Source organism: Ammospiza nelsoni, chromosome 6 (genome assembly GCF_027579445.1).
Source record: "Ammospiza nelsoni isolate bAmmNel1 chromosome 6, bAmmNel1.pri, whole genome shotgun sequence".
Classification (NCBI taxonomy): Eukaryota; Metazoa; Chordata; class Aves; order Passeriformes; family Passerellidae; genus Ammospiza; species Ammospiza nelsoni.
The window spans coordinates 7,977,634-7,992,880 of record NC_080638.1 but is presented as its reverse complement, the minus strand read 5'-3'; the positions used below and the strand labels follow the sequence as shown (position 1 = coordinate 7,992,880).

The window sequence follows — 15,247 nt, the reverse complement described above, 5'->3', positions numbered from 1 at the left end:
TTTCTGTACTGGGGGGTCTAAAGAAGTAAGATGGAGGAATTGGGGCGTGTCCTGTCCTTCTTCTTCTTCTTCTTGGCCTCCATCTTCTGTGGTGATGGTGGCACTTTGGGATTGGTCATTACTAAAAGTGCACCGGTTAATAAGGGTAGAAGGTATTGGGGAAAAATGATAAATATTGTACACGTAACTTCGGGTATAAAGATAAGTGACCGCCCCGGGGGCTCGCAGTGTGCCCATGGCTGGCTTGCTGTGCAGACCTCTGTCGGGCTGAAAGAAAATCTTTTAGATAAACAATTAATAAACACCGAGACCGAGACAAGATCAGAAGTCTCTCCTCGTCCTTTGAAGCGCCGGGCTCTTCAAGGCCATCCCTGGGCCTTTCCAGGCCACCTAAACAGCACAGAAAACCTTACAAGCCTAAACAGCCGAAAACCTTACAGTCAGGGGCTGTGGCTCAGCTCTCTCTGTCTCTGCCCAGTCCCTCCTGTGCTGGAGATGCTGCATCCCAGCCCCAGTGGGCCACAGCCATGAGCTCCAGGTGTTATTCTGGGTTTTCAGTCCAGAGCAGGTTCAAACAGCTCCAGGGGAAAGAAAAGCCACAGTCTGGGAAACTTTTCTGCCTCAGTTAGCTAAAAACACCAACTAAAAGCCAAGGAGAGCTTTCTCCTGCTCCCTGTCCATGCTGCAGACAGCCCAGTCTGTGAGACAGAGAGAGATGAAGCTCTTATCTCTGGTTTTTGAATACAGCCCTGAAAAAATTCCATCCCTTTTCCTTCTGCCCCCCTTTGCTTTCAGATCTAGCTTTAAAGGCACAAAACTTATTTCTGGGCTGTTGTATTTGCTGAGTACCCCATGGCAGGAAGGAATGATGGATCTGACTCCATGTTCTCAGAAGGCTACTTTATTATTTTATGATACTATATTATAGTAAAGAATACTATACTAAACTATACTAAAGAATACAAAAAGGATACAGAATGCTAAAAAGATAATAATGAAAATTTCTGACTCTTTCCGGAATCCGGACACAGCTTGGCCCCAATTGGCCAAAGAGCCAAAACAACTCACAGCAGAATGCAATGAAACAATCACCTGTGGGTAAACAATCTCCAAACACATTCCAAAGGAGCAAAACACAGGAGAAGCAAATCAGATAATTATTTTAATTTTAATTATTATGTTTTTCTTTTTCTCTGTGGCTTCTCAGCTTCCCAGGAGGAAAATCCTGGGCAAAGGGATTTTTCAGAGAATGGGTGTACAATTCAGTATCATAAAGTCACCCTAGGACACCGTGATTTCAAATAAGCATCAAAAAAACAACAGAAGTGTTTGACCATATTACTTTAAAGCTGTAATATTGTAATATTTATGTGTTACAGGTTTATACACAGTAATTAGTTGAATTATCAGGTTATTTTCTTAATTCCATGTTGCTTTTTGCATACACAGAGTAGTTGATTGAACATGGTCACCATAACCATGGAAATACCCATATCTTGTCTTGGCATCTTCCTTGTCATCCCCTTCTGGAATTCAATCAGCTGATAAATCACTGGATCCATATTGGGGTCTTATCTGTGAACTATAGTTGGTAGTCAGTAAAAATGAGTGAGTCACACTGTAATGATAAACCACAGAGAAGAAGCAGTGCAGATGTTTAACTTGGTTCATGAACTTGTTCACTTCTTCCTTGACTCTATTCTAACATTTGCAAATTGCAGTTACACTTTTCTTGGAGTTCTGGAAGAGGAGGCAAGCAAGACTGAAATATGAATGGGATTTGGTTGATTTTGAAGAGGAACAGCAACAGCTCCAGCTGAGGCCTGAGTACGAGGCAAAATGTACCCAAAAGAAGAAAAATCCTGTAACTCAGGTATGAACATGCTGTGTTGACGTGTGTGCAAATCCAGTTGTTGCTGAAAGTTTTGTAACATGGAAATTGATATAGTAAATCAGGAAAATAAGGACAAAGTTTATAGCTTTTATGTCTTTTTACTGCGTCTTTTACAATTCAGGGTAGCAGCCTCTGAAACTTTCATGCCTTTAAAACCATTCATTCTTTTATTCCCATTGAACATATGAAGAAGCAGTCACTGTGATCTAAAGTGAAAATAAGTTGGTCTAGCTGTGGTTTAGCTTGTGATACTCAACCACTTTGTTTGGGGAACACCAGAGGGATGAAGGTGGCCAAAGTACTTTCTCTTGAATGTAATTGAGATACAGTTAGTGACCCTACTTAACTCTGTTAAACACTCTATATAATTATTAGATATTAATTGTTTTCATTTAAATTTATTTTAGGTAGGAGTTATTTGACAAATTCCATGATCAGCTGGTTGCATTCCAGCACAATATCTACCACACCCATTTGGTGTATTTTTAAATCATCTTTTCCCTTTCACAGAATTGCATATAAATAGCTTATTGTTGCCAGTCCTGGGTATACTTAGATAACACAGTCTTCAGAGAAAAAAATAGAAGCTTAGCCAGAATGTGGGGGAAGAGTCTGTTCTAAAACAATAACCTTGTCTTTCAGGGCTTGTTTCCTTAATCATTAGGAAATACATATACTAATCTTATTTCTCATGAGAGAGAGTTTTTCCCCCTCCACATACACAGCATTAATTCTGCTGCTGTAACTGATGCTGTGCACCTTGCACAGAGCTCTTTGATAACAGTGCTCTATGTTTAAGAGTGTAGCTCTCCTGAAGCATTACTCTCTGCCTGTTCAGGTAAATCAGTTTTCATTAGTTAGCTCTACTAATTACAAACACATGCCTGCCAGTTCTGTATTATTTGCTGGCTTACATCCCTGTGTATGCTCAGGCTCAAACCTCCCCCACCCTCCTGTGGTAGTTTGAGTCCCCCATCATTGGGAAGAATAAATGAATCTGACTCCAGGTTCTTAGAAAGTTAATTTATGAAATGTTTTTAGAAAGTTATTTTTATTATTTAGTTAGTTATTTATTTTATGATACTTTGTTATATAAAAGAATGTTATACTAAACTATACTAAAGAATAGAGGGAGAAGATTGTTCTCTCTCTAAATTGGTCCAAATCCCTTAGGTGAGAAAGGGTTTTGTGAACTTGATTTAGGAAGTAGAAATGGACTGTAATACAATTTTCTTATCCCAGTGTGAGATACTGCTCTCCTCTGTACTTTCTAATATGCATTAACAATTGCCATAAAAATTCAATGACTGTACAAGCCTTTATATTATGACATTTCAATTTACTGTCTCAGTGGTTTTTCAGAGGCTTTTTTACAGCAGGGTTTATCAGTGGTCCTTATCAATACCAAATTAATTATAGGCTAACCTGTACAGGTAATAGTAATTTCCTTCTGTTAGAGCATGTCCTATAGTGAACACATGAAAGGCCAGTGCTTTCAAATAAGTTAATTCTGCAGGAACCAATAAAATTATGTGGGTACAGGACAGTGATTTTGTGTTCCACTGCTGGTTTTGCTTCACTCAGAAAATTATTTCATCATTATTCATGATTCAAAGTTTCAAGTGCACTGAAACCAAAATTGCTGATCTTAAGGCTGTCATTTAGATAGTTGTTCATGGTGCTGAAGTGTCTAACTAGATCATAGCTAAAATCTGGATTTGCTGATCACAGTAGAATTGTAATCTACATAAATAATGAAGCATTTGATTCAAACTTAGTCTGTGTCATTGCACATTACTGCCTGTATTACATTTGGGATTGCAGTTTCTGTAGTACTCAATGCCACTTTGCTCAAGAAGAGTCTAAGCATTCCACAGTGCCTTGTCTCACAGTTCTATTAAATCCAGGTTATTTTTCACTATATCTGCTTCCACTGGCATTAGTTCTCAAAGAGAAGATTCTTTCATAGAACACATACTGTGATATTTAAGGAACAAGAACTGGTTGCACAAACTCTTTGAGCATTGAAAATTGTTCCTGTGTTGTCTGGGGATGCTGGCATCACCCAGTTGCCTGGTGCTGCAGCAGAGCTTGGCAGCTACATTCATAGCCATAACTTCAACTGAAAAAAAAATAAAATTGAAGGAGTGGAGAAAAGCACTGTCTGACTGGTACATCCAAATGACAAGTTTGAAGGGACCTTGGCATGAAGAATTTATAAAACTGGAGTCCCTTTGTGGACTCAGAGCTGTTTGCTAACCTAGCATTACAGTAATAGTTGTGGCCTGCTTATCCCAGGAAGTTGGGCTTTTTCCTTTAGCTACTGATTATTTTGCAAAAGTTTAACCATGGTACTACTTGTACTACCAGGTACTGTCTTGTAGCAGTTTGATGGCTGTTTCTGTCCTGATCTTTTTGCCCTGCCCCACGCACGCCACCCCCAGCACACTCAGAGTTATGCTCTGTCTGCCATTTGAGAGGGGCAGGGTTCTGGATGGTTTCCCTCCGATGTGAGCACTTCTCACACAGCTGGTGAGAGTTCTGTGTGCTGCTTGATGTTAGAGTGAGATGTGGGAATAACATGAGCTGTGCTGTACTTGACTGTTTCAGGAGATGGAGCCTTATCTGCCTTTGACTAGCCAGGCTGTGCGATTCTGCATCTCAGGAGCCACAGTGCTGTTCTGGGTGAGCACCTTTTTGAGTCATCATTTTGACGTGTATCAGAGATTCTGTTCATTACTAATCATCACATTAACACAAATTGGTTTTAATCATGATGATAACGCATGCTTTTATTACTGTTCTGCAGATTGCATGCTGTCATTTGAAGTGCACTTCAATTCTGATTTTTTTTTTTTTTAAAAAGGGCACTGGAAATCTGTCATTAATTGTCAGGACCCAGGACATTCCTCTGGGTGTCCTGGAGGACTGGAGACCCTGGCAGGGGGCTCAGAGACCTTGGCACAGAGTCACAAACACCTGTGCCTTTGATTTTAGCCCATGGAAACAATTACCAACCTTGTGTGAGGAGTTACAAGCCACAAGGGTTTGAGTAGAATGATAGTGAATTTGTTTCAGGGTGAAAAAGTAGAATTTTGGGGTTTTAGAATGGGCATGTCCTGTCCTCCTTCTTCTTCTTCTTGTCCTCCATCTTCTGCTGTGATGGTGACATTTCTGGATTGGTTTAGAGTACAGACAGACTGTCTGACATAGGCGATGGGTATTGGAAAATTATTGTAAATAAAGCATGGGTAGTTCTTAGTATAAAAAGCCAACACCACCCCAAGGGCAGGGACTGTGCCACTGACTGACCTGCTGAACAGATCTCAGCAGGTCAGAGAAGGAATGTAACAGGTAAGGGAAGATAAACAACCTTGCAAAGCAGAGCTGAGGAATCTCGACGACTTCTTTGATTGCGGGGCTGGGAAAAAAAGAGTTTCTAATACCTTGGAGATCATCTTAACCACAGAAACCCGAGAATTAATTAGTAATTTGATTGGACATTTTAGCATGGGGATAACTTTTTCTGTGACTTATTTGGTGTTAACAGACATACCAAAAGACTTGTGGTAAGGCAAATGAAAGAATTCACAATGATGAATACAGAGTGAGTTTCAGAGAGGGCATGTCACAGACATCTTTTCATTAAAATCCTTTCATTAGGATTTTTCCTGCTGAAGCTGAGAAGTTTCAGCAACAAAATGTAAACAATGGTTATCTGCTGCTGTGGAATGCAACAGGTGGATCTGTGATTGGTCTCCTGTGCATGTTTGGATTTACTGACCACTCACGGCAGAGCTGTTCTCGCTTTCTACTGGGACACAGACCTTTGTTATTGAATTCCTTTTCTATTCTTAGCTTAGCTAACTTCTGAGAACTTTTCCTTCTATTCCTTTTAGTATAGTCATAATGTAATATATATTATAAAATAATAAATCAAGCCTTCTGAACATGAGGTCAGCATTCTCATCTCTCTTCATCCTGCAACCCTTGCAAGCCCTGTGACAAGGGCAGTTTAATCTAACTTGTCCTTTCCATCTCCTGTCCATACTTCTCTGCACTTTCTCAGGTACTGGTATTAAATTGTTGGCTTTTCTTGTGTTAACAAAAGAATTCTGTTGGTTTTAATGTACATCATGTAACAAAGTATTTTGGCCTGCATACTTTGCATTTCAGTGCTGCTGAACTCATACCCACAAAGAATCAAATTTTAAAAATGTGAAGCGTGATGGTTTACATCTAGTTTTTAAAGCTGCATGCACATAGCTGTAGTGACCAGCTATCCTAGGCTGCAGGTGTATTTCAGGTGTGCCCTTTGTGCAGGTGTCCCTGATCATAGCCAGCATGATCGCGGTGATCGTGTACCGCCTGGCGGTGTACGCCGCCTTCGCCAGCCTCATGGAGAACACCCAGACCCTGCAGCCCATCAGCGGCGTGCTCACCCCACAGCTGGCCACCTCTGTCACTGCCTCCTGCCTCAACTTTGTCATCATCATGATCCTCAACTTCTTCTACGAGAGAATCGCCATCTGGATTACTGATATGGGTAAGCAGGGCGACTTGAAGGCGAAACTTGGAAGGAATCCTTGAAAATTCACAGCATCAAGGTGTTCCGTGCTCTTGTTCTCAGCTCAGGCACAGTGGGAGCTGTGTAGCTCAGGAGTATCCACGGCCATACTGAACATTTTCCCTGCATTTCAGTAGCTCTCATAACCTAGTTTCTCCTCAAATAGTCCTTGTTTATATTAGAGCTAGTTCACAGAGACAATCACAGACCTGAACATAGTTCAACATCATCTTGGATCACCAAAGCGAGATCAGACTGTCTTGAGCTAGCAGTATTTCAATTAGAAATCCTGCAAATATATTTGAAAAAATAAATCACAGCTATCTTTACAAGAAAAAAAGACTAAATAATGAGACTAAATATGAGACTAAATGAGACTAAGACTAAATAATGACTCTTAGTCACTGCCTCCTGCCTCAACTTTGTCATCATCATGATCCTCAACTTCTTCTACGAGAGAATCGCCATCTGGATTACTGATATGGGTAAGCAGGGTGACTTGAAGGCAAAACTTGGAAGGAATCATTGAAAATTCACAGCATCAAGGTGTTCCATGCTCTTGTTCTCAACTCAGGCACAGTGGGAGCTGTGTAGCTCAGGAGTATCCACGGCCATACTGAACATTTTCCCTGCATTTCAGTAGCTCTCATAACCTAGTTTCTCCTCAAATAGGGCTTGTTTATATTGGGACTAGTTTACAATCACAGACCTGAACATAGCTCAACATCATCTTGAATCACCAAAGCAAGATCAGACTGTCTTGAGCTAGCAGTATTTAAATTAGAAATCCTGCAAATATATTTGAAAAAATAAATCACAGCTATCTTTACAAGAAAAAAAAGACTAAATAATGAGACTAAATGAGACTAAGACTAAATAATGACTCTTAGTCTGGGGGAAAGGATCGGATAGGATAGTACATTTTCCATGTTGTTTCCTTTAGCTCTGGCTGTACAGATTTGGACTTACAAAGATGGAAGGCAGAGGTTAAGTAGGATGAGAAGCTGTGCCCAACATGTGTTATTGTGGCAGTAGCTATTGATAGCAGTACCCCCACTGCAGAGCAGAAAGGGTGCCTGCTTTTGTAGTGTATTTTGGGTTTGATTTCTGTTTGCATGCTGGAAACACCATTCCTGAGAGCCCTTCTTAGACATTTATTTTTTAAAAATTATTTCATTTTATTGGTTCTTAATGATTTAGAGATAAAAGTCCCTGAAATTGTTTAATAGAAAGAATTAATTGCAGTTTGGGGAGGGGAGGTGAAAATATTGGGTGCTTGCAGTTTGTGCACTTGTCATAAAAGCAGTTGGTTGATCTTTTTTTTGTGAGATCTTGCAAGTCAAGTCAAGAGTTGAAAGGTGTTCCTTGCAGAGTCTTAAAGGGATGTTGCATTTGGTTTATTTTCATTTACCATGGACCATCTCTGTGATCTGTATTGCTTATCTCTCTTGGCCAAATCAGACCAAACTGAAACGGAGCAAGTATTAACTAAAATTGCTCCTAACAAACACAGAAACAAACAGAAAATCATATTTGTTAATCTTTCTTTCTTGAGGAGTAAGAATTGTAAGTGTGAAGGCTCAGCAGTGTTATTTTTATGATTTGCAAGTGTGGATGAATAATTTCTCCAGTGGCAGCACTGCCTGGATCTGTGGGTTACAGGGAGAACATAACAGTTCAGTGGTGTGGGTTGGACTGCTGCCCCCTCGGTGGCCTGGGCTGTCAGAAGTGTCTGCCCACACTTTGTCCACTCCTTGAAGTGCTTTGGCCAGATCTGGTGTTCAGACAAGCAGGTATAACCTGCCTCTGGTGCTCTGAACATTGTGTGCCTCACATCAATATTTTAACAACTCACTGAAAAAAAAATATATTGGTTTTTATATATATATATATATATATATATATATATATATATATATATATATATATATATATATATATATATATCAGACTGCCTGACCTGAGAGCTGCCTCCTCTGTCCTGCATTCTGATGTCAGGTTCCCACTAAATACCTCATGTTCTTCTGGCATGCAAACTTACACCAAGCTGGGAAACAGTTTACTCAGTTAAATGAAACAACTTTACAATAAGGCAGATGAGTTCAACACATCTGCCAGGTCCTCACCAATTGAGAAGAACTTGAATGTTTGTGGTGTATTTTCTATGCTACTCCCCAACTTGAATTGGTTATATGTTATCATTTAACAGGACATTTGGCAATAATATGTTTAGGGCTTCCTGCTGCCTTCAAAAATATGTGATAGAGAATGAGCAGCAAAACCCTAAGCAAAGGTTTGGTGATTTACAGTAGCTCCAGGATGTCCCTGTTCTTCTGCTCTTTATGAGCCTTGTTTTTCAGAGGCACATGGGCCATACAGCTTCTGCTGATTTTAATGATATGCACATACATAGGTTGGGGAAAAATATTGTAACATACTTCTCTACCACAAAGAATAAAATAATTGTGTGTTGCCAACAGTGAAATCTTCATACTACAGGAGATCTTTCTAGTTACTGTTTGAGATTCATCTCAGATCTCCTAAAATAGTGTAACATTTGGGGATGAACAAGTGCTAATGGGCAGGACAAAGAAGGGGAAATTAAATTTTATGGGGGTTTTAAATATAAATTTCCTTTGCCTGCCTGCATCAAACACTGCATTGTAAAGGGTAGGGTGTCTGAAAGCAGGAACTCCATCTGCTGAAGTGTTTGTAGGTGTTCTTTTTTTTCCTTTAAGATCACTGTGCATGATGAATATTTGTGAATCTGTATCATTTTAAAGGGAATAAAGGAACATAAAATTATTGTTTTCTGGTTTCACAGAGATCCCCAGAACTCACATGGAGTATGAGAACAGGCTCACTATGAAGATGTTTTTGTTCCAGTTTGTCAACTACTATTCATCCTGCTTTTATGTGGCCTTCTTCAAAGGGAAGTTTGTTGGTTACCCAGGTGCCTACACGTACATGTTTAATCGCTGGAGAAATGAGGAGGTAAGGTTTTCTTAATTGAGGTTCATTGTTCCCTTTGGTCTGCACAGTTGTGAGTTTCCAGCTGCAGGCTTGGTCTGAACTGAGCTGCCCCTCAGCTGGGTATCCTAAAGCTGCTGCTTCCTCAGCTGACTCTTGCTGCTGTTGCTAGCCAGGGCAACACCAGCAGTGAAAATGTGTCAGTCACAAGAGTGAAAGATCATAAAGCTTTTCTTGGTCCCACTTCTCCTGAAATACCAATGGGTCTTACAAAGAAAAATGTGGTGCTGAGAGCTCATTGAGTGCAAAAGATTCGCCTTGCTGTGTTTTGGTGTGTGTTTTGTCTCACACTTGAAACACTTAAAGCCCTTCCTGAGAGTCCACATGGAAATTAAGTATTGTCCTTACAAATTTTAAGATCTCCCTTCTTGCATTTATACAGTACTAAAATATAGTTTATCTGGGTGATAATACCCATTATCCATGTGCATTGACACTCAGTTTGTCTCCTCCAGTGTGATCCTGCAGGCTGCCTGATAGAGCTGACGACACAGCTCACCATAGTCATGGCTGGCAAACAGATCTGGGGAAACATCCAGGAGGCCATTGTTCCGTAAGTTCTCTCTGGCACTGAGGTGCCTATCTCAGCCTTCAGCTGCACCAAGGGAAATACGGGTTGGATATCAGGAAAAAGTATTTTATGGGAAGGGTGATAAAGCTCTGGAATGGCTGCCCAAGGAGGTGGTGCAGTCCCCATCCCTGGGTGTGTTTAACAAAGCCTGGATGTGGCACTGGGGGCCAGGGTTCAGTTGAGGGGTTGGGGCTGGGTTGGACTGGATGATCTTGAAGGTCCCTTCCAACCTGGTGATTCTGTGATTCTGACTTCACAGAGTATTCTGAGTTGGAAAGGACCCACAAGGATCAAGTCCAGCTCTTAATTGAATGGCCTGTACAGGGACTAAACCCACAAGCTTGGTGTTGCTAGCACTGTGCTCTAACCAAGCAAGCCAATCTGATCTGCTTCTCTTATTGTTAATGTTTTTCTGCACATGCAGCTGGATTTGTAACTGGTGGGGCCGTCGGAAAGCCAGAAATAATCCTGAAAATTTATACAGTCGCTGGGAGCAGGACCATGATCTGCAGACATTTGGAGCCTTAGGCCTGTTCTATGAATATTTAGAAATGGGTAAGTTTACAATTACACATTTGGAATTGAGGACAGGACACCTTGTACCGACACTTCCAAAAGAACATTTTCTCGATTAATTGTTGTGGGTTGATGCCACCACTTCCATCTGCATAGCAGGACGATTAACTGTTGGGAATCATTAAATAGGTCAGCCCAATTTAAAAAAAAAAAAAAAAGCTGTCTTTGCATCTTGAACTGCTGGGAATTTCACAGAAACACTGCAAAGACTTTTTGTTTTCCTCATTTGAATGGGGAACATTATTCTCAATGCAGCCAGCTGCCTCTGTTTCTGTTCTTTTCTTGCTCCAAAGCATATTCTTAGCTGATGGCAGTGGAAATTTTGAGTATGGGATGAGTGCCAAATGTGCTGTAAGGATGGGTACTGCAGACATGAGATCTGTGAACTGGCTAGAGGAGAATCCCTTCAGCTTTAGTCTTGCACTGCTCAGTGCTTCCCTTCAGTCTGTTGGACCAGCAGAGGGAGTGTGGGCAAGGGAATGTGGCTTTCCAAAGGTAACCTGAGCATGTCAGCTTCTAACAGCAGTGTGCAGCACTGAGAAGCTGACACCTAAACTGAAGCCAAGCTAAACCTAAAGGATACCTTAAAGAAGTTAATATTTGGATACATTTTGTTGGAAAATGGACCTTTGTATTGTTTTATTTCTGCAGAAATAGTTTGAAGTGTTCTAGAGATGCGAAGTGTTAATATCACTTTAGTTGATGCAGGGCTGTGGTCTTGTGAAACCAATACACTCAGAATACACTGTTGCCAGCCATGTCCTTGCTCTTCCAGAATCAGAACTATGCTCCAGCACTGTCCAAGGGGTGCTGAGCCAGCAGGAATTTTGTTGCTTATCTGAGGTGAAGAACTTACTGAAATCATGGAAGAGTGAATGACTGGTGTATGGGAATTTATTTTATATACTGCCTAAACCAGGAAAAAATGTTCTATTTCCATTATTTGAAACAAAGTGGCAGTATTGGCTGTGTACTGAGGATTATCACATTCTGTACTGAGATACTTCATTTTGGTAACAACAGGATCATTTGTATATTCTATTCACAATTCTTAAACTAATGTCAACACTCCCCAATGGAACTGTTGCATATAGAATTGTTATGAATGTTTTGATTAAATCAGTAACAATAGGTGGAGATAAGGTTGTGAGGTGTGTAGTTGATAAGTAAATTAACAACAAGATGGTACAAACTGCAAGAGAACAAAACTGACCTGATAACAATTGAGAAATTTGATGGATGAATACATCCCCATTCCCCTACAGTTACACACCATTCACATGAGAACTGCAACACCCTGAAAGGATTGATATTCCACTGCTGGCAGTATCATTTCATAGGATCCAAATGCTCCTTTCTGTGGGTGCTGCTGAATGGCACCTGAAGGGACTGGAGATCTCTTGGCATGGGGCTGATTGTCACTTGGCTCAGGCCAGGGCTGAAGATGATTTGTGCAGCCTGGCAGGAGTTTGCCATTTGCCTGCCCTGTCACTCTGAGGATACTTCTGGAAGGGCAGATTTTGACACATTGTTTTTCTCTCTTGCAGTCATTCAGTTTGGATTCATTACTCTCTTTGTGGCATCCTTTCCCCTGGCTCCCCTTCTTGCTCTGATGAACAATATCCTGGAGATTCGTGTAGACTCCTGGAAGCTGACCACTCAGTACAGAAGGCCTGTGGCTGCCAAAGCACATAGCATAGGAGTGTGGCAGGAAATCCTCAATGGCATGGCCATCCTGTCTGTTGTCACCAATGTAAGTTTGTTAATACTCATTTACTTACTTACTTACGTATGTGATGTGTTGGCTGGGAAATCTCAAGCTGGAGAGCCAAAACCACTGGGCTGTGCTGCATCTACACTGATTCTTCATGTACTCAAAATATGAAGAATTAAAAGCCAGCTGATCCTTTTTCTCCTTCATCAACACTGTATCCTGTTAACCTTTTACCATGTTAAAGATAACCTTTTATCTTGTTAAAGATACCATCAAACCATTTCAGTGGTTTGACCTGTCCATTTGCTAGCAGTGTGCAGCTCCCCATCCACATTTTTTTGGCCATAACCTTTCATTCAGTTGTCTGCGTTTTCCAGCCTTTTGGAATGGCATGGCCAATATGAGGCTTGGTCTGATGAAGCACACTGATTGCCCAGAGGGGACAGGAAAGGTGGATGAATCCTGTGGCTCAGATGCATTTTTGTCCTTGTTGCTGAGGCCTGTTCAGTGGGAATTCTGCTCTGCTTCTGGCTGCCCCTGTGGGACCAGTGGCTCCAAGTATTTTTTATAAACTGGTAACTAAATGCTGTGCCAGTATTTCAATGGAAACATGCTGTAAAGCAGCCTACTGGGCACAAGAGATGCCTCTTTTTAGTGTGTCTCGTGCAACAAACCCACTTGCAGGTCCTGCCTTAGTAGCGCAGTACCTCAGCATCTTGAGTATCTCAGGCTTCCAGGAAAAATGTGCTGAGGCTGCAGTCAGCATCTATTACCAAGGTGAAATACCCCAGTAATGCTCCTCATCCTTTCTTCAAAGAGTCTGGGTAATGCCAGAGTCACAGAGCCACAACACCTTTATAAATCTGCTCCCAAATTTTGTGTGCCACTTTCCTTATTTCTTTTTCCAATTTCTTTTCAGGCTTTCATTGTTGCATTCACATCAGATATGATTCCTCGTTTGGTTTACTACTATGCTTATTTTGAAAACGAACACTCACCAATGTCTGGATACATAAACAACAGCTTGTCAGTGTTTCTAATCTCAGATTTTCCTAAGGGAAATGAACCTAAAGAGAATCCAGAAAACTTTGTCATATGCAGGTTGGTGTCACTTTGTATAGAATACAGCATAAAAAAATCAATTAAGATCTAAGTTTACCATTAGAAAATAAATTATGTCATTCTCATCCTTCTAAAGTGTGAGAGGTAATATTTAGACTATTGATAAGGTAATGGTTGAGGTGGTAAGAGATCAAGCCAGTAACAATCACCTCATAAAAAATCACCACTAAAAGTCTCATTGCTAACTTGCATTTTGCTTTTTCTTCATTGGATTTTTTGTTTACTTATTTACACTATTGATTTTTGAGTGAGGAAGGAGATTTATGTCCCTGAAGTTGCAGACTTCAGCCTATATGTTCAAAGATTTTTAGGCTGAATAAATGGACAAGAAAGCAGAATAAAGGAGGTGTTTAGATCCCAAAGCTGAAAATGAGATATGGTATTTAAAATCAATCCTTATTTTGCCTGATTGGACCAAAAATCAGACCTATCCTGCTTTCATTTAAAAAAATGCTAGCATTGGAGATTCTAGAATAATTGCAAAAGAACTTTGGAAATGGTAAAATAAAAGTATTGATTGGATGAAAAAACCTCAAAGCAAACAAAAAATCCCCCAAACCAACCACCCCAGCACTTTTGGAAACAGCTACATTTGTTTGGTGGTGTAGAACATGCACTGTGTCCTTTCATGAAGCTCTGCGTCTGTCCAGGCCATAATCTGCTCATGTGTGTCACATTTATTCAGTGTCCATTACCCTGTGATCCATCCCATCACCCTGCCCTGTATTATTTGAGCATTTCCTGACAAACAAGTAACCTGTGGACCAAAATTCACATCACACATCCTCATCCCTGCTCTGGTGCTGTGAGGGTGTTTAAGCAAACACAAGAGAGAAACAAATTGAGAGGCAACCTTTTTCTGCAAAAGGAAACAGACCATTTGAAACAAGAAAAGGTTCCTTAAGTGACAGCTGTACTTGCTTGTAAGTGTCACTGAGCTTGTAATGTGTGCCAGGCTGAATGTGACGTTTCACCTTTGCATGTCTGTCATTCCTGCAGGTACAGAGACTATCGATATCCTCCCGACCATGAGAAGAAGTACACGCACACTATGCAGTTCTGGCACATTCTTGCTGCAAAACTGGCCTTTATCATTATTATGGAGGTATTTTCTCTACAAAATTTCCTTCTGACAGTGGTACCTTGTGATTTGTCTAGAGAGTTACTTATGTTACAGAAAATAGAATTGCTGGGAGTATAGGATAATTTATAGATAATACCAGGCACTCATGGCCTAAAAGATTACTGTTACTGAGCCTTTTAACTTCAGTGAGCTGACCTCAGAGTGGGAAAAGTGAAAATGCCTGAAGAGACTGCAAATATTGATCAAAATAATCAGAAAAATAAAAAAAGGTCTTTATGTCAGTGTAAGAGATTAAAGCTTCCAGGTCTAGCACTTCCACTCTTGCTCTCATTAAGGAGCTGTTTATGAGATGATTGTTCAAAATCCAGACAGCATTTTGCAGGGATGTATATTGGTTAAAAACAGCTAAATTAATAGTTTGGATAACTGGCACATCAGTGTTAAGCCACTGCTTTGCAAGTTATGAAGGGAAAAGGAAGTAAGTAGTTCAAGTGCTAATCTCATCACTTTTCCTGCTGTGTTTCATCAGCTCTCAATAGCTGAGTGTTATCAGCACAGCTCTGTGAACTTTCTAACAAACCACACAGAGGAGTTAAACAGTGATGGTTGAGAGTCAGGCCCTGACACTTTCCTCTTGGGTTTGCTAAGTCATTGATGCTTTGGAATTAAAATTTCTGCATAAGAAGATG

General features: G+C 40.6%; 1 protein-coding gene across 7 annotated transcripts in view; it reads left to right on the top strand.

Moving 5' to 3' along the window:
• The window catches only part of ANO5 (anoctamin 5), a 60,518-nt gene that overhangs the window by 41,349 nt on the left and 3,922 nt on the right, over positions 1 to 15,247 (top strand). For all 7 annotated transcript variants that reach the window (XM_059475418.1, XM_059475416.1, XM_059475414.1 and 4 more), the window contains 9 exons: positions 1,722 to 1,873; positions 4,505 to 4,579; positions 6,218 to 6,440; positions 9,286 to 9,455; positions 9,947 to 10,044; positions 10,487 to 10,617; positions 12,186 to 12,391; positions 13,272 to 13,453; positions 14,474 to 14,579. In XM_059475418.1, coding sequence (XP_059331401.1) covers positions 1,722 to 1,873; positions 4,505 to 4,579; positions 6,218 to 6,440; positions 9,286 to 9,455; positions 9,947 to 10,044; positions 10,487 to 10,617; positions 12,186 to 12,391; positions 13,272 to 13,453; positions 14,474 to 14,579 — 1,343 coding nt within the window. The remainder of the gene's footprint in view (positions 1 to 1,721; positions 1,874 to 4,504; positions 4,580 to 6,217; positions 6,441 to 9,285; positions 9,456 to 9,946; positions 10,045 to 10,486; positions 10,618 to 12,185; positions 12,392 to 13,271; positions 13,454 to 14,473; positions 14,580 to 15,247) is intronic.